The sequence below is a fragment of the Tupaia chinensis genome, unplaced genomic scaffold (assembly GCF_000334495.1).
Source record: "Tupaia chinensis unplaced genomic scaffold, TupChi_1.0 Scaffold000065_1, whole genome shotgun sequence".
Taxonomy (NCBI): Eukaryota; Metazoa; Chordata; class Mammalia; order Scandentia; family Tupaiidae; genus Tupaia; species Tupaia belangeri.
The window spans coordinates 4005656-4025858 of record NW_006159523.1 but is presented as its reverse complement, the minus strand read 5'-3'; the positions used below and the strand labels follow the sequence as shown (position 1 = coordinate 4025858).

Genomic DNA, 20203 nt, shown 5'->3' with positions numbered 1-20203 from the left:
AGGGAAAAGATGAAGACTCAGAGTTGTACTATTTCTCTTTATCTGTTTTTAAATGTTTAAGCTTATTTTGATGTCCTATAACTCATGTTTAGAAGTGCTACCAGGCTGTAATGGAGGACTTGGGGATCTGCTAAATAGTCACAGGTTTCTGTTAACCAGTGGCCTTTGACAAATCATCTGAATTCTTTCACCTAGTATACTGAATGGATCAAATAGTGTGCATTGAATGTCCCACGGCAAGTACCCTGGCAGAGTGTAAGTTATACCCCGTCCTCCTCCCAACAAAGAGTAGAGCAGTCTACCTTAGCACTTGCTTTACCTGTGGCATCATGCTTTAACACACAAGCTCATTGCTTTCTACCCTGTACTATTTCCATGTTTATTTTAATAAAGAAATAACATCTTAAATTATCTATCTTCAAGAAACATGGCTAAGTATTCATCCGACATTCATCTTCTGATGAACTGTATTTTCATGTATTTTGTATGGTCACCTGAGAGGTGGCAGCAGAGAATGGCCACTGCGAGCTCTGGAGAGAGGAGAAAATCTTCTTATACCAACCTCACATTTTGTTGTTCTGCAAAGCAGAGGAACTATTGGACTATTGATTAGGACAAACAAGTTAGGAACAAACACAAGGATTTCGGTTCCCAAATGATAGCACCCTAGTTTTAATATGGCTTGGAATATTGCTCTAAGAAGCATAATGAGTAGTTTGAATTCATATGGCATTTTACATATTTTATGCATAATATATATAATCCTCATAACAACTAGGGAACATATTCATAGTCCATTTTACAAAGGAGAAACTCAGGGTCTGAATAGTTGGACAAGATTTTGCTTCTTGTTGCTGAAGGCTTGGATTCAACAACGGAGCGGACTGACCCTAGCGACCCAGGACAGGTCTCCATTTATCATAAAAGATGCATCAGTTCATTTGACACCTGTGAACTCAGCTATAGGGACTAGACAGGCTGACTAGAAGCACCTTTATTCTGGAGTCTGGCACCTCCTAATGATTGTCTATCTTGATGTTGATCTCTCTCCTGGTCTCTAAATTGTATAGAAATGATAGCCCAGTTTCGTCCTTTTCCAAATTAGGAAATCTTTCTGTGTGAGCATTTGAGACATCAATCTGAAGGGCAAACTCTCTCTACGGTTAATTAGAAAGAGTATCTTTAAGGTAGTGCGTCTCAGCTGGGGACAGTTTTACCCTCCCTGCTTACCATGGGTATATGTGTCAATGTCTGGAGACATTTTTGGTTGTCAAAAATAGGGAGAGGAGTGTCACTGACATCGAGTAGGATGCTGGCGAGCATTCTACAATACTAAGTATCACCTCCCGCCCCAAACAGAATTGTCTGGCCCAAAATGTCCATAATGTTGAGGTCAGAAGCATTATGGGAACAACCAAGCTGAGGGCTGTTGAACAACCAAGCAAAGGTTAGCCGTTGTCATGTGACCACCTCAGCATTTTTTTTTTTTGGGATAATGGATTTTTTGTTTGTTTGTTTGTTTTTCCTTAACAGGTCCTTCATTTTGAAAATGTCAAAGATGTGCCCTTTGGATTTCAAACGGTAACATCAGATGTAAACAAACTTAGCTCCTTTTACTCATTGAAATTAGTCAAGCGGCTCTACGTAGACAAATCTCTGAACCCTTCCATGGTAAGTTGTCTAAAGCAATTAGCAAAATCTAACTTTTTACAAGGCGTGACACTTCGTACTGTTAGACTTACAACATTTTTATGGAAACTCATTTCTAGGATGTTCATTTATGATTTGAGGCTCCTTAAGTAAAATCAGCCCTGGGGAGAGGTTGAATATAGTGAGAATCAACTGCAGTCACATCTATCTCGTTGTGAACTTCCTTTTTCTCTCTCAAACACTCATAAATCCTATTCTTTATCTTAGTTTCTTTGTCAGGAGAAAAGAGAATGGAGTAATTAACTCTAATAAGTGTATCTCCATAGACAGGGAGCACAAGACAGTTCCATGATTTAGACCTTTTTTCTCCTCTAACAGTAGAGCAGGGGTATCCCTGTTGTACTGTGGTTTAGTCCTGTGTGTAGGGACCTGGATCCTACCTAGCTGACCGCGGTTTGAATTCCAGTCCTGGTTTGAAAAACATGTTGGGTGTGTGTGCATGCATGCCCTAATTCTGATGGGACAGGGAAATGGAAGACAGATGATTGTGTGTGGCCATCCCACATTGGGAGTTGCTCTCTCTCTCTCTCTCTCTCTCACTCTCATTCTGGTGAGTGTATATGCCCTCTGGCAATAAAAACCGAACAAATAAACAAAAATCAGTAGGACATATGGACTGGGGCAATGCTTTAAGCTCCCCATCTTATTTATGAGCACAATACTCTTCTGATGATTCTCTGAGTCAGTAAGAAAAATAATAATTATGAATGAATAGTTTTCATCAGTCACAAATTGGTCTTGTTTCTTTGTTTTACTAGGCTGGTCAGGTGGGTATCCATACAAGGCAGCTTTGGTTATTTTAGTTCAGTCAGGTTTTGAAGAAATTATATAAGAAATGTGTTATATTCTTATTTTTCTCTTCAGAGCATATCACGATATTTAAAAAATCTGTATTTGAAACACAGTTGACATTCTAGACTACATGGGGGCTCCCTCTCTACTTTAGAAATCTTGAGTTGATTCAGTTCCTGTCTGTATGGCCAGAATATCAAGCTTTCTGAATCTAAAAGCTAAACTACCTGCTTGATATTTTCCTGTGGTTTTACAACTTTCTGTAGTAGGTATTTGTTTTTCTGGTTGAGATCTATTCAGAACATGGGTCACTAGGTATTGTATTATGAGTTAATTCTTGTTGCTTGAAGGCACATGCCACTAATTGTACAATCTGAGGAAAGTCCTGAGATCAACCCGTAGATTGGTTGGCCAACTGGACAGTTATTTTTGTTACAATAATCACCTGGGGCATTAAACAAACAAAAAAAATAGATATGAGTTGGGACTTGGACATGGAAAAAATTTAAAATCTGTTTAGGGGATCATTAAGAAGATGCTTAGTATATTTTTGTTGTTGGTAGTGACAGTGAATTCCTTTAATCTCATTGAGGCTTTCTAATGCTCACAAGTGACTTTTGCTCAGTCAATAGCAACAGTCAGCTCCAAGACTGGGTTGCAAATAACTGAAGCCAAATTAATTAGCAAAGGCTGTAGATGCTCTGAAGCAATTCAAGGAGCCCTGTGCTCAGGAGTGAAGCAACAGGGTGTTTAATTAAGCTATGTTTAATTTGATTGACTTTCCATTCAATATTCTGAATTTTTTCAACTGAACTAGGTGTTGGAAGCATTTTTTAAGACTCTATTGCTCCTCTTGATTGTATACCATCTATAAATTTACTAGTTAATAATGCCAACAAGTGTCATCTGATGAGGGCCACCTGCTTCAGAACTATCTAGGTGTTCATTAAAATGGCAAATTCTTGGTCACAGATTGCTTGAATCAAGATCAGTGGAAATATGATGTAAGGTTTTACATTTTTCTTTTATAGGTTTTTGACATTGGATGCCTGAGCTCACTGGAGAGAGACAGAGAAAGAGAGACAGTGAGAGGAACAATGAAAGGGAAAGCAAGAAGGAAAGGGAGAAATCACCCCTCAGAGGGATGGCCATGCTGAAATCCTTTCTCATCCATTCTCCTCCTGGGATTTTGGGCATGCATACACACGCACCTGGTGTGATTTCCAAGTCACTAGGTCCTGGACTTGATCTGTGGTTAGCTATGTGGGAGTCCAGCATCATAACCACCACACCACCTGCTGGGCCCTAAAGTTTTCCTTTTTTTTTGTAGAGGTTTTTACTACAGGGCATGTGCGCTCGCCAGACAGACAGCGAGAGACAGAGAGACAGAAAGCAAGAAATCACACTCTGGAGGGATGGCCACACCTCAATCCCTTCTCCTCCATCTTCCTCTCGGGATCTTGGGCACGCACGCACACGCGCCTGCTGTGAGTTTAAGCCACCAGGTCCGGGACGCAAACCGTGGTCGACTACATAGGAGTCCAGTGACATAGCCATTACGCTAACTGCTGGTCCCAAGTTTTACATTTTTAATAAGCATTCGAGTTAGAACCACGGCTATGCTTTTTATCATGCTGTGCTTCAAACTTTAATGCACCCATTAAAGACCTGAGAAAGCTGTTAAAATGCGTATTCTGATTCAGTAGGTCTGGGGTAGAGCCTGAGATTCTTCAGTTCTAACAAGCTCCCAGGTGATGCTGTGGCCCCCAATACTTAGAGCATACTTTAGGTAGCAAAGGTCCACAGAGTACTTATTTACTCTATACATTTTCTCTACTTTAAAATACACACAGAGATAACATTTTAATGTTTCTGAAATGGAAATCTATATTATAATTGTGTACATTTAACATAGCATTTCTTTTATCCCCCCAAAGCTACTACTAAATGAATAGATGCATTTAATAATTGATGTTGTCTTATAATTAAAAAGAAACATGTAATACAAAGGAAATTCACTGATTTCTGCATGAAGTTTCAATTCACATAGCGTAAGCAATTTTTAAAGTGCTCTATGGTATTAGGTACTTAAGAATACTTTGTTGGAGTCAGCAGATGGTGTAGCATTTACATTGTTGGACTTCTATGTGGCCAACTGGTTTGAGTCTTGGACTTCATGACTGGAAACTCACTGGGTGTGTGTGCGTGTGTGCCCAAGATCCCAGGAATGGAGGAGAAGGGATTGTGGCATGGCCATCTCCCTTAGGGGGTGATTTCTCATTTCACTCTCACTGTCTATGTCTCTGTCTCTGTCTCATCCCTGTGTTTGTTTCCTAATGCAAAAACTTCTAAAAAAATAAAGAATCCTTTTGTTCTGTTAGAACAATTGAATTCTTTTGTTAAAACTTCAGTGTAACCATGCAGTAGTTGGACTACAGCTTTTAAATACCTTGTGATTTAATAAACTGGTTTTTCAGGAATTCATCAGCTCTACAAAGAGACCCTATGCAAAAGAAATGGAAACTGTTGACTTCAAAGATAAATTGGAAGAAACGAAAAGCCAGATCAACAATTCCATTAAAGACCTCACAGATGGCAAGTACCTTGTACAGATTCTGCTACAAATCCCTGAGTTAGCTGCTGCCCTCCCCTCTTCTCATGAATCCTTATTAAACATCTGGAAACTTTTGTCTTGGCTGTTTTTAGTACACAGGCTAATTTCTTACCTGCCGAGCCATGCCAGCAACTTGGATTTCTGGGCACTTGTTGCATCATCTCATCACTTGTCAGAAGTGTTTGGTGCAACTGTTGGGTCTGCATTGCTGTACTCTCTGATGACCTGCCCCAACCTTTGGAGCTCCAGCTATGCCTCTAGCAAAGTATGGTTTTGGCAAATCATGAGGACAGTTATTCAATCTGGAAATGGAGGAATTGAATCTTTAGGCCACTTCCAGTTTAAAAATTCTATAAATTTATAAAGGAAAAAAGGTCTTACATATACTTACAGAAAATATACGTACAGAAAAAATATACATATAGAAAATACACATACAGAAAAAATGAGCCATAATGGAAGCTGGTCCTCTATGACAACACCATGCCAGTCCACCCTCTGATAGTCTGAGGGTCCTGTGGTGGAACTTAGGGGTCCTGCCTTCTGCTCAGTGCTTCCCCAGGCCTCTCCCTTCCAGGACTCCTCCTCTCTTAGTGAAATGCCCTGTGAGCCACCTTCCTTGCTAGAAAGAAATTTGAGCCATTATGATTTTGAGTTCAAATCAGTGACTATATACTATGATTATGTACTGGGAGAGACCACCTGGGAGGCATTCCCAGGAATGGAGGAGAAGGGATTGTGGCATGGCCATCTCCCTTAGGGGGTGATTTCTCATTTCACTCTCACTGTCTATGTCTCTGTCTCTGTCTCATCCCTGTGTTTGTTTCCTAATGCAAAAACTTCTAAAAAAATAAAGAATCCTTTTGTTCTGTTAGAACAATTGAATTCTTTTGTTAAAACTTCAGTGTAACCATGCAGTAGTTGGACTACAGCTTTTAAATACCTTGTGATTTAATAAACTGGTTTTTCAGGAATTCATCAGCTCTACAAAGAGACCCTATGCAAAAGAAATGGAAACTGTTGACTTCAAAGATAAATTGGAAGAAACGAAAAGCCAGATCAACAATTCCATTAAAGACCTCACAGATGGCAAGTACCTTGTACAGATTCTGCTACAAATCCCTGAGTTAGCTGCTGCCCTCCCCTCTTCTCATGAATCCTTATTAAACATCTGGAAACTTTTGTCTTGGCTGTTTTTAGTACACAGGCTAATTTCTTACCTGCCGAGCCATGCCAGCAACTTGGATTTCTGGGCACTTGTTGCATCATCTCATCACTTGTCAGAAGTGTTTGGTGCAACTGTTGGGTCTGCATTGCTGTACTCTCTGATGACCTGCCCCAACCTTTGGAGCTCCAGCTATGCCTCTAGCAAAGTATGGTTTTGGCAAATCATGAGGACAGTTATTCAATCTGGAAATGGAGGAATTGAATCTTTAGGCCACTTCCAGTTTAAAAATTCTATAAATTTATAAAGGAAAAAAGGTCTTACATATACTTACAGAAAATATACGTACAGAAAAAATATACATATAGAAAATACACATACAGAAAAAATGAGCCATAATGGAAGCTGGTCCTCTATGACAACACCATGCCAGTCCACCCTCTGATAGTCTGAGGGTCCTGTGGTGGAACTTAGGGGTCCTGCCTTCTGCTCAGTGCTTCCCCAGGCCTCTCCCTTCCAGGACTCCTCCTCTCTTAGTGAAATGCCCTGTGAGCCACCTTCCTTGCTAGAAAGAAATTTGAGCCATTATGATTTTGAGTTCAAATCAGTGACTATATACTATGATTATGTACTGGGAGAGACCACCTGGGAGGCATGAAAGAGCGGAGTGTAAGATAGTCACTGCTGTCTAGGGAGGGATGCACTTCTGGGACTGGGAAGACACTTGAGAATGACCAGACTCCAGAGTGGCCTTCCTTTTCTGTGGGCTCATGAATGCATGATTGATCCCCAGGGCAACGACTGCAGGACAAGGACACAGGAAGAACAAGAACTTTGGAGTCCTACAGGACCTACATTCAAATCCAGTCATGACTACTTAGGAACTCTAATACTGGGACTTGGAACCTCAGTTTACTGCATTATAAAATGGGGGATATCTTACCTAATTTTATTTTTATGTGGTTGCTGTGAGCATCAAGCTATATAATATATACTAAGAAATGGTAGCTGTAGGTACATAAAACTTTGGTATCAGTAATACCAGTTAAGCAAAAATTTAAAAATGAAGCAAAAGTAGCTCTTGTTTAAATTACTGTGTAATAATTTTACTTTTAGAATTGCCACCCTCGCTTGTTTGTCGTCTTGGACAGATGACTTACCCTCTCCAAGTCTCATCTTCCTCATCTATAAAGTAGGGAGGAATATATGATACCATGTATACAAAATACCTAGCATATTGCCTGAGACAGAGGAAGCATTAAAAATAGTAACTTGTACTTTTCTTCTTACTTTTCTTCCTTTCTTTTCCCTTTGCCCCTAGGTCTATTCTTCTTTCTTGATCTTTTTAGTAAGTCTGATTGGGATAAAGTCCTTCTAAAATTACAGGGTCTGGGGTAGCAGGCTTTATATGGTGTGATGCTAGCAAGTGGGAAGTACTCAGTGAAGAAACAAGCATGTGAATATCAATATAGTTTGGAGAATAACTGTGTAATGTGTGGCTTTCTAAAATTGTTCACAGGCCGCTTTGAGAATATTTTAGCTGACAACAGTGTAAGTGACCAGACCAAAATCCTTGTGGTTAATGCTGCCTACTTCGTTGGAAAGTGGATGAAGAAATTCCCTGAATCAGAAACCAAAGAATGCCCTTTCAGAGTCAACAAGGTATGTGAGGCAGCATCTGAAGGATCCCAGACCTGATAAACAGAGCAAGAAAGAGGAGAGGAGTTGGAGTTCATTCTGGTGAGGAATATGAGGGCCCAGAAAGTCACGTGCCTTTCCTGGGATGAAGAGCTGGGATGTTCAGAGACCACTCCCCACCCCTGACTCTTTTCCAGAGTGTCTTTGATGTCTGTGCTGAGTAAGACTTTAAGGAACTTATAATTAAGTGGGTAAAACTAAATTATCAACTGGAAAATAGCTACAAATATTTGAGGCCTTTAATGGGAAACAAACCAAACACTATAATTGAAGGCCTTCGGAATATCATGAAACCTTGACCACTTAAGAACCTCATTCCTGATTGATGAGGTGCTCTATCGTCTTATCTTCTTGCCGGTCGATGGTGAAATACATGGTTCTGGTATTTAACTAATTAAATAGTTTAAGAAATTTGTCAGAGGGTACATACACTCACTAGAGAGAGAGAGAGAGAGACAGAGACAGAGACAGAGACAGAAAGAGGAAAGGGAAAAGTCACCTCCAAATGGATTGTGTTCATGCTGTAGTCGGTTTGCCGTTTTTCCATCCTGGCAGATTTTAGGCACACATATACACACATCCGTGTGTTTTTCAATCTGCTGGAACTAGATCTGAACTTTATTGTCAACCTTGTGGATCTAACTGTCCCAACCACCAGGCTACTGGTATATATATATATATATTTTTTTTTTTTTTTTTTTAAGAAAGATTTTTGCTATAGGGCACATTCATTTGCCGGCGAGACAGAGAGAGACTAAAAGACAGAAAGCGAGAAATAACCCCTGAGGGGAGATGGCCACACCACAATCCCTTCTTGTCCATTCTCCTCTTGGGATTTTGGACATACATGCACACATGCCCAGCATGAGTTTTAAGCCACTAGGTCAGGGACTCAAGCCATGGTTCACTACATGGGAGTCCAGCAATGTAACCATTATGCCGTCTGCTGGACCCAGGCCACTGTTTTAATTTATAATTTATAAGATGCTTTGAGGTACTTGTTGGTTGTGAAGGAAAGGTACAGCTCACTCCCTGCATCTCTGGGACTCATTGTTGGGACCCCCTAGCAGCCGATTTGTCAGGGCAGTCTCATCCATACTACCTACCAAAGTGAAGGTCAGAAATAGTAGAAATAGGTAAAGTATCTCATCTGTAGATGAAACTAGAGAACTGGGACTGGAAGTGAACCTATTTCATGAGAGGACCTAGGAAAATCCGGAGTCTACATGATGGTGTGATTTGGTCTCACTTGGCAGGATCTGACCTGTGTAAGAACTCAGATGTGGGGCAGATGGTGGCACAGTAGAAACACGGCACTGCAATGTGGGAGCCACATGAGAAGCTCCCAGGTCTGCATCCTGAGGTCTCCTGCACACACTGGATCCCCCTGGGATGTCCGTGATCCAGGCTGGCTGAGGCAGGGGGTGAACTGTGAAATGAAAACTCTGTTAGGGGTGCCTCTGTATATCTGTCTCTCATCAAAGAGATAAATAAACAAAACCAAGGAACTCAGACTTAAATCCATACTTCAGTTAGCACAATATGTGAAGGCTACTTACTGTGCAGCTCCCAAGCATAAATACACGTTTTCAAGTTTCTCCCAGTGCTGGAGCACCTACCATCAATTGCTTTAGTTTTTGCCCAATATACTAGCACCTTCTTGATGTTAGAACACAGGAGAGGAAGCCCTTCAATAAACAATCTACCTGGTTAGTAGGACTGCTGTCCATTTCTCTTCCTTAGTTCCCATAGAATTTTTATTCATTCTCTCCCATCCCCATGAAACCCTGAGTGCTTTCTGCAGTCAAGTCTTTATTTACCTAGATCCCTAGTAGCGCATGAACATTTTAAGAGCAAGTACACTACTTTATTTATTTCAGTGTCTGCAATTCCTGGCTACATCCCTGACATACAGTCAGTGCTTAGCAAATTTACTGAATGAATGATTAATCCATAAACATCAATTTGATTAAAAAAATAAATAAGAGACAAAGCCTGATTGGCCTTTGGGACCTCCATGGGTCCCTCTGTAAGTTCTGTTGGGCATGAGGACAGTAATCTCTGTTGTTCTCCACCTACTTTAAACTTCTATGGGTGCAGGAGGAGCTGAAGATCTGCCTCCACTTCCTTTTCTGAGCTGAGATTCCTGTCAGCAATGGTCTTTTCTACACCTACTGCAAGGACAGGCCTGACTCTGCACACAAGGGGTATGTCTGAGACACTAGGGGCATACAATGAATTCTTCAGACTTCTTGCTTTTCATATCCAGGTGCTTGAGTTTTATAATTTTCTTTCTTTCTTCTCTTTCTTTCTTTCTTCTTTCTTTCTTTCTTTCTTTCTTTCTTTCTTTCTTTTTTTCTTTCTCTTTCTTTCTTTCTTTCTTTCTTTCTTTCTTTCTTTCTTTCTTTCTTTCTTTCTTTCTTTCTTTCTTTCTTTTTCTCTTTCTCTCTCTCTCTCTTTCTTTCTCTCTTTCTTTCTTTCATGTGTGTGAGAGAGAGAGAGAAAGAGAGAGAGAGAGAGTCCCTCAATTGCTTATAACTTAGTGGGAGAAACTAAATTATCAACTGGAAAATAGCTACAAGTATTTGAGACCTTTACCAGGAAAGAAATAAAATAAACCAAACCCTACACTTGGAGGCCTTTGAAATATCAAGAAATCTTGACCACTTAGGAACCTTGTTCCTGATCGATTAACTGCTATCGTCCATCTCTTTCTCATTCCACAGTTGCCTTCCTCAGCCTTACCAGCCTGACAGCATTGTAGCTACACGTGCACAGCATGTTCGGGTGGACTGGGGAACTGAACCTGTGATCTTTCATATGGATCTAATATCACTTGAGTGGTATGTTACTGCTGTACCACCAAGCCAATCCCAGGTTCTTGAGTTTTAAGCATGACTTTGAGGCTTTCTTGGCACTGTCTTTCATTAGGAGCTGAGGTGGAATGTGGCTTTATATAGCCTCTACTGTGAGTCAGGGAGGAGTGTGGGCCCAAGTGTTCTGACTGTCTTTTCTGCCGTGGAGTGGTCCCCTTTGGCTCATTTGTCAGTGATTAATTATCTTCCCAGGGAAGGGCTGGGAAAGGATCCCTAAGTCTGTTTAGGTGGAATCTGAAGCACGTTTCTAATGGTGCTTGTCATTAAGGCCCTAGGGCCAGTTCAGAACACCCTGAAAGCTTCGCAATAAACAGTGAGTAGAACATGGACCGTAAACAGTGAGTAGACCTTTTAAATCAGCCACACTACAGTTTGTATGTTTTAAATTTAAGAAAGTATTAATAGGTGCCTTTTAAGGAGGGAGGAAGAGCATGTACTATTCCTTTATTCTTGTTATTAAATTACAAAGCTAAGTTATATCAGATCTTGGAAACTCAATACTCTATGAAGAGGATTAATAAGGGTTGAAATGTCATTGATTTATCAGTGTTTTGCTTAATAAAACAATAAAAAATGCTACTCAGAGCTGTGGAATACACCCTCCTTTTGAATACAGATGCTAATATTTTTCCTTCTTTGAATTGTTTATGTCTGCCATTGAACTTTTTGAGTGACATTATTAACCCTTTCGCATGTCCTGTGGTGTCTCCTATACAGGCCAGTCTAAATTGGTGAGGTTACATTATTAAAAATTTGTAGAGGACTCCTTGTGATAAAGAAATATAGGTGTATATATAGTGCGTTTTCTGAAATGGTCTTTAGTTAGCCCTGTTTTCAGAAACTATGCCTCAATTAGCATTTCAGTAAAATGGAATAATGGTACCCATAATCAGTGCTGATAAGTGTAATTGATAACAGTTTGCAGAGGCAACACCTACATGCCCATTCAGAAATTATCAGCAGTCTGTCAGTCTCTGGGTTTCAGAAACCATGTCAGTAGAATGAGGACATTGATAAATCCAGACTGGCGAATACCAATCTGATGGCGATTTTTAAACACATATATTAAGTCGTCAGGAAAGTCATGATGTGTTTTTCTATGCAAAACTGTGTCATGACTTTCCCAACAATCCAGTATATTCTTTAGAAAAAAACCAATGGAAGAATTAAGAGTTCGTTTCAAAAGTAGCATTTTTTTTAAAAAATAATAAGTTCTGGTTATACAGAGAGCTGAAGTCTTCAATTATTTATTGACTAAACATTTAGTGAGCAACTACTGCATGCCGGGATATGCCAAGATAATAAGACATGCTTTCTGCATAGATTATATTATAGCTGGGGTGGAAGGTAGATACATACATATTTCTAGCAGGTGTCAAGTGTTAAAATAGAGGTATGTAAAAATATAACATAATAAGGCTTAGCTCTGCTTGGGAGACATATGTGTAAGGCTCAACTTACTGCTTCCAGATGCCAGAGAACAGTTTTACCGCAATATTATCCCTGCACGCCTGATATGAAGCTTAAATCGCCCCCTAAAAGGTTTCTTAACCGGCAGATAGCCCATGCTCCCATGTGTGAAGATAATAAACAACACTAACTTACCAGTAGTCTTTTATTCCTTAGTATGGGTTAATTTTCCTTCAGAAAACCAAGCACCATTGTATCAGAGACAGGAGGGCAGATATTAACAGCAGCAGAAGGAAAAAAGGCCAGGGGTAGTGCATGGAGGCAAAGGCCTGACCCATAAGATAATGTCCCCATAATGTCTCCATTGCAGGAGGAGGTAAGGAGTGGGAGAGCACTGGAACTAAGTGGGGTTTTGAGATAATTTTTTTCATATTCTCTCTTTTTAAAATAATGAAATATTTTAAGCATACAGGAAACTATAGAGAATAAGAAATAGAGAATAAGAAAATCAACAACAGTGTACTGACCAACCAATTTTTTAAACAGTATTTTACCTATTTCAGATAGTTCATTTTTTTAAAATAATTATTTTATTTAACTTTCTTCCTTCCTTTCTCTCTCTCTCTTTCTTTCTTCCTTTTAAAATTTGACCAGAGAGGGGCAGAATGAGAAAGAGAGAGAGAGAGAGAAAGTGAGAAAGCAAGCCACCAGGTCTGGGACTTGAAACATGTGGCAGTCTAGCATCCTTAACCACCACTCCACCTGCTGACTCCTTATTTATCTTTTTAAAATTAATCTTCTATATTTCATCCATGAATGAGTGATAGATATATATATATATATATAGAGAGAGAGAGAGAGAGAGAGAGAGAGAGAGAGAGACAGACAGAAAGATAGCTCTCCCAAGAGGGTCTTGACTCTGCAGTCCACTTTCAGCTTCAGTCAGCCCCGAATCACAGACACACATACACTTGGCATATCCAGGGAATTCTTGGGACGTGAACCTGGAACATACTGTGTGGTCCAGCCTCATAGAATGTAGTGTTTTACTGCTGCACACCACCTAGCCCCCATTATTTTAGGTATTTTAAGAAAAAATATACAGTGGCATTGCCTCATGTTTGTCCCTCCTCCTCATACTCCTCTCTTCTCCCCTCCTCCTCAGTGTTAACCATTATGCTGAATTTACTGATTTTCTTATCCCACTGACCAGGACTGAGGAGATGCAGAGAAGTTAAGTGACTTGCATCTATTGTTGTTACCTTTGGGGTTAAAGCCATGCTCTTATCTGCAGTCCAGATTCTCTTCATTGGCTCAGATCAGAGGAGGTGGCAACCTGGGGAGGAGTTGGTGGTTCAAGCCCAAAGCAAAAACAGAGTGCAAAGCAATCATGGTTTTGTCCTGTACATGCTAATTTTTAAACATTAGGTACTTTATTAGGAGAAGCGATATAAAGGGATAGGTGGGTTCATGTTAGAATTTACTTTCAAGTTAGCTCTACCAGGATTGGTTTCAAGTTGTCATAATTATAGGTGTCTATAAAGACTGGCTTAAACTTTGCCTGTATATTCAGTTGTAGTGTTTTATTTTTAATGCTTTACATATGCAAATATAGTATTATATGTAGTTCCTATAACATATAATATGTAGAATTGTAAAGAACTTTACAGTGGATAGCTTTTCAAAAGAAGTCATAAATTCTTCCTAAGACAGTCTCTGATGATTCAAGGGCAGGACAGTTTGAATCCAGGGTATGGGTGATAAACTGCAGCAGGTTACAACTGTAACAAGAGCAAATTTATGTGCATATGTGGATGTTTGTGTATGTATGCGTATAAAATGTGATTATGTGTATGTATGTGTATGAGTGTATATGTGTATATGTTTGTATGTATATATGTGCATCGCATATTTATGTATGTGCATGTGTGTATATATATGCATGTATATAATTGTATGTGTCTGTATACATGAGTATATGTGCATGTATATATTTTTATGAGCACATATATGTGTGTTTATATGTGTGTGTATGTATATTGGTATGTGTAAGTTTATATGAGTACATGTACGTGTATGTCCGTGCATATATGTGTGGGTATATAAATACACATGTGTGTATGTATAGATAATATACATATGTGTGCATATTTATGTTTAAGTAAATTGAAAAGTAAGCCACTTGAGTTTTTCTTCTTTTATAGACTGATACCAAACCAGTGCAAATGATGAACATGGAAGCCACATTCTGTATGGGCAACATTGATGATATCAATTGTAAGATCATAGAGCTTCCTTTTCAAAATAAGCATCTCAGCATGCTCATCCTCCTGCCCAAAGATGTGGAGGATGAATCGACTGGCTTGGAAAAGGTAAGGGGGGCCTGACACAAAGGAGGCCCTGCCATGGCAAAGACATGCATGGGCAGTGCTGTGTGGGGCCAGGACAGGTCGCTGGCTGCCCTGCCTTCATGCCATGGTTCAGTCATCTCTGAGGATTCTGTGATCCTTTCTGAGGTCTTATCTCCTTAATGTGAAACACAGCCAACATTTTGGGGACACTTTTTATGTGCCAGGAATGATGCTTAGTTCCCTTGTTTAATTGTTATAGCAGTCATGTGAGTTAAGAGCTGGTACTATATTCTTGTTCACCAATGAGGGAGTCAAAGCACAGAGGGGTAGGTAACTGGTTCATGGTTGTATGACCTGGCATGCAGACACAGGGTTGGAGCCCAGGAAGTTGGAGCCAGGTCCTTGGCTGCAGGCTGCAGTGCTTCCCACAGCTCCTCTGCAGCCAGGCACCAATCTGCCAAGTACTGCCTGGTCCACTGTCTTGGGAAAAAATGTTTATATATATATATATATATGTGTGTGTGTATATATATATATATATATATATATAAATGTGTATATATATAAATGTGTATATATATAAATGTGTATATACATCTATACATATTCTAAACAGCTCTGAATTATTAAATTTGATGCCATGCCTAGTACACAAACGTGCCCATGCATGTCCGTTATCTATTACGTCTTCTCCATCACTGTATGCGCTGAGCAGTAGTTGCCATCCTCATTCTTTTTGGATGTCTTGTTCTCGTACTTTTTACTCCATTTCATGCCTTGATCTTTCGGCGTTATTTTGTTGTTATCTTACTGACTTAAAAACCCTTATGTAAACACCAACTTTTCTTCCTTTTGAAGCATAGAACTATTAAGTTGTCAGCAAAGTCATGATGTATTTTTGCTTTTCTGTGCAAAATGCATCATGACTTTTCTGAAGACCTAGTAAAACTGTAATCTTTTGAGTCTGAAGGGGATATTTAAGAATACTTACAATATTGGGACCAGCAGTTGGCGTAATGGCTATGTTGCTGGACTCCCACGTAGTCGACCGCAGTTCGAGTCCAGGACCTGGTGGCTTAAACTCACTTTCTTGTCTCTCTCTGGTGAATGCATGTGCTTTATGACAAAAAGCTCTTTAAAAAAAAACAGCTTTGAATTATTAAATCTGATGCCGTGCCTAGTACACAAATAGTCTAGATTTCCTCATAGAGGAATTATATAAATATTTTAAAAAAATAGGCATTATGACTCTTTATAATTTTATATTTATTTTATAACTATATATGCAACATCATAACCCCTGTGTTTGTTTCTATAAAACTACTCTATAACTTACAGCAAAAATGTCACCTGCCCTCAAAAACTTCAATGCAGAGGGAGCAGTATTGTAGGAAAAGAGACCAGAGCGAGTGGCTGGGGGGGCTTATAAGGGAAACCAGTAATATATTAAAATGGCTTTGAAATGGGGTCATAGTAACATCACACTTTGCTTTTAATCAAGCAAGATCTTTTACAATTGGAAGTAAATGCAATGCATTTTCTTTTCTTTTTGTCCTTCAGATTGAAAAACAACTCAACTCAGAGACACTGTTGAAGTGGACCAACCCCAGCACCATGGCTAATGCCAAAGTCAAACTCTCCATTCCAAAGTTCAAGGTGGAAAAGATCATTGACCCCAAGGGTAGTCTGGAAAACCTAGGGCTGAAAAATATCTTTAATGAAAATGCATCTGATTTCTCTGGAATGTCAGAGACCAAGGGAGTGGCCCTGTCAAATGTTATTCACAGAGTGTGCTTAGAAATAACTGAAGATGGTGGGGATTCCATAGAGGTGCCAGGATCACGAATCCTGCAACACAAGGATGAATTAAAGGCTGACCACCCATTTATTTACATCATCAGGCACAACAAAACTCGGAACATCATTTTCTTCGGCAAGTTCTGTTCTCCTTAAGTGGCATAGCCCGAGTTAAATCCCACCTAACTGTTCTGTGGATGCAGATTTCTATCAACTGCATCCAGAGAATCACTTTTGAAATAAAATAAATTGTTAATGTTGCTGGACCAGGAAGCAACCGGTGCTTGTCCTAGTTAGTCTTCACAGTACTAGACCCTTCTTTTTCAATGTTTTCTTTCTTTCTTTCTTTTTTTTTTCTCTCTCATAAAAGACAATGATATATGCTTTTAGTGAAAATTAATCACCTCCTCAGAGGAAAAATATTTATTCATTATTTGTCAAACTTCCCAGGGTTATTGACAGAAATAGTCTTCCTGCAAGGAAGACCTTAGGATCTTAGGGATATAGAATGTTCCAGACATTCTGGCTTTCCTGAAATACTAGATAAAACTGTGATGCAAGAGACTCACAAAATTGCCCTGGCTCAAGTGAAACTAGGACACTGACCACTGTAGGTCCAGAAGTTCTTGCATTAAGCCCTGGGAATTTTCTCCCCCAAATTCTGCATTTGTGGAATTTCAGAGAGATAATACATTGTGCTGACTGTATGCTATGGAACTCTATTGATAGCATCTGGAACAGCAGCCTAAAGATCAACACCTTAGTACTTCTACCATAAAACGTCGAGTATTTACACAAAATGGATAAAGTAGCCTGTGTGATCAAATTCTGCTACCAAATGAGTGCCACCTGCTTATGAAAACACCTTGTTTGTGGAACTTTTTAAGATGTGGAATGTTGGATAAGAAATTTTAGACCAATAGTAGCTAAAGAATAAGACTCTGGAGGAAGCTCAGATCTGAGTAGAACATCACTGTCACTTCTGCTGCATGCCCCACCAGGTCCTTTGGTGGGCAGTAGACCTGGGGCAGGAGCTCTAACTGACTCCCAAGGTTTTGAATGTTCCGTAGCAGGTGCTCCAACAGGGACTCTCTCAATCTCCAATAAAAGAGTTTTCTGACTGTTGAAGGAAGTTATCTCTATGTCTAATGTGACAGTGGGACAGGGAAAGGAACCAAATATGTTTAGAAAATATAAGTAATATTATCAAAGTGCCTTAGCACCTGTGTTTTCTAAGTCCATGGGTTTATTTTAGATAGTCAGTTTGTAACTTAACGTTAATAGTAATTGACCAAGTTGGTTTGTCAAGTTTTCTAAGTTGAGGTTCATGGATCGATTCACTACCAGAAGGATATATTTACTAAGACTCCCTCCCTTATCTCTTTCTTGCCACTCATTGTAAATAGGTTCTTCTTGCTCTAAAGGTTCAATATTGAATTTCTTCTATGCTACTGACAATAAAATATTGAAACACGTGTCTTGCTTTTTTTCCCCATTAAGTTAAACGCACTGTTTTGAAATAGGTCCAAGCCCCCTCTATCTACAAAAGCTCTACTACACCTAACTGCCTTTTATGGGTTGGTATAGGCGAAAAAGGAGTCAGAGTGATTACAACACTTTTCCCCTTATTTCCCTTCTTGGCCAAGAGCACTTGCTTCTTCCTCCTAATCTCTTTCCCCCGAGGGAGGAGAGGACGAGGGTAGTCCTAGAATGACTTTCAACTAGTCAAGAGCGTAAGGGACCAGAGGCTTTGCAGGAGGACACAGACTCTCCTTCAGCCCTTTCCGTTTTAGGCCCACCCTCGAAGTATGTTATTAAATAGTTGTATACCTTTAAAACAGGCATTTTCCGCCTTATTAAGTACATTTTTCTCAATTCCATGATCATTTAAAAACAATAAGATGGTGTCCCTGAAACTAGGATCCCATGTGACCTTTTTATGTCACTGTTACGTGCTCAAACATGCTCAAACTGAACATCTTCTCATTCAATAAATATTGAGTACAGCACTGACACAGGCCCCCCACATCCTAAAGAGGAGAGACCGTTAGGATTGCTAGGAATGGCCTAGACCAAATTTTGCCACTTTTGACTCTTTATCCCCTATTTCCAGAACATGAAATAGAAAACGTGGGATGATCATGAGGAAGGTTAGTATTTAGAAGAAGAGAGAGAGTAGTGCTTCTTTAAGCCAAGTGTTCCAGGAGCTAAAAGTGTCTCCTGAAATCCGGGAAACACAGGACCCTTTGGTGAGCCTGGGCGTCTAATCCAGTGGTTTTTGATCAGGCAATACTGCCCCCTATGGGACATTTTTGTTGTCACAACTGGGGAGAGGGCAGAGGCCAGAGATGCTGCTAAAACTCCTGTCAGACCCTGAGAAGGCCCCTGCTGCAGTTTTCCAGCCCCAGGGCCACGGTGCTTAGTCTGAGAACACTGGTACTCTAACCACAGGCCAGCTGCTGACAGGAGGAGACCTAACTGCAGAGCGAGGAGAAAGGGCTGGAGTAGAAGAGGCAAGTCATCTTCTGTGGTTGGCTCAGGCGCAACGTGGAAGTAGCCAGGCTAGGAAATTTTGAGTCTCTGCTCAGAGGGTCTGCCAAGTGAGCGTGAGAAAGAGTGAACACTTGGCACCTCCCATAACCGATAGATCACAGTGAGTCAGCCAGTGAGGCGTCTGCTCCTTCCCTTGCCTCACAGGGTATGAGGAAGCTCACCTCCACCTCCTTGCTCCTCTGGAGAGAGTGAGCCCAAGACAGACCCTTGCTGTGGGGGAAGTGAAGTTTTACATAAAAAGAAAGTCTGCAGTTCTGATTTAGAAACATTCTAAGCTTTTAAAATTTCTAATCGTATTTTAATTTATTATTATTTTTGACAGAGGGTTCAGGAAGTGGATGGGGGTAGGGATGACAAAGTATCCCCCCTATGGGGATGGTCATGCCACAATCCCTTCTTATCTATCTCCTTCCTTTCAAAATTTTGGACATGCATACTCACGTGCCTGGTGTGTTTCCTAGCCATTGAGTCCAAGTGGTTGGTCATGTGGGATCCAGCTGTCTTAACCACCATGCCATAGGTTGGCCTGAAAGTGTCTTTATTAACATATGAACAAGATGGGAGAAGCTCTAGTCTGGGGCATTTCATGTAGGGAATGGAGAGGAAGATACAACAGATGGGCTTGAAAGGGCACTGGAAAGAAAGAATTGAGTTGCATTTTGATAGTACTTTGCTCAGTCCAGCTCTCCAATAAACCAGCTACAAATATCCTATCTCATTTAATCCCCACAACCAACATTATGAGGAGGAAACCATGATTCCATCTTATAAACGAGGATACCAAGACACAGAAGAGATATATTTCAGCTCAAGGCCACAGAACTAAAGAATGGTGATGGCTGGATTTGAACTCACACAGAGCTAGAGCTCTTAACCTCTGCACTGATGTCGATATCTTCCAAGTGGCACCACCCCTCGAATGTACTGAAAGAATTCTTCTCTTTAATTTCTGGAGGGCATGTGTGCTCACCTGAGAAAAACAGAGACAGAGAGAAGGAGGGAGGAAGTACCTTCCAAAGGAGCATGGTTCATGGTTCCATAAGCCCTTCTCCATTTCTCCATTCCGTCAGGATTTTGGGTGTGCATGCCCACATGCTGCCAGGCCAGGACTCAAACGGTTGTCAGCTGGATGGAATCCAGCTTCCTTAGCCACTAGATTGTGGGCCAGTTTTATCTTAATCGTTAATGAAAATGTGGAAAAAAGACACCAACAGTTTCCTCCTTTCCCTCTTTATCC

General features: G+C 40.2%; 1 protein-coding gene across 2 annotated transcripts in view; it reads left to right on the top strand.

Moving 5' to 3' along the window:
• SERPINB5 (serpin family B member 5) overlaps nucleotides 1-17882 on the top strand; it is an 18716-nt gene extending 834 nt beyond the window's left edge. The window contains exons 3-7 of one of the 2 annotated variants that reach the window (XM_006141832.2): nucleotides 1534-1671; nucleotides 4980-5097; nucleotides 7801-7943; nucleotides 14470-14637; nucleotides 16177-17882. In XM_006141832.2, coding sequence (XP_006141894.1) covers nucleotides 1534-1671; nucleotides 4980-5097; nucleotides 7801-7943; nucleotides 14470-14637; nucleotides 16177-16569 — 960 coding nt within the window. In that variant the 3' untranslated portion in view covers nucleotides 16570-17882. Of the gene's footprint in view, nucleotides 1-1533; nucleotides 1672-4979; nucleotides 5098-6092; nucleotides 6206-7800; nucleotides 7944-14469; nucleotides 14638-16176 lie in introns of those variants that run through there. The other variant, XM_027766248.1, reaches the window with a different exon arrangement.
• The last annotated feature ends 2321 nt before the right edge of the window (nucleotides 17883-20203 follow it).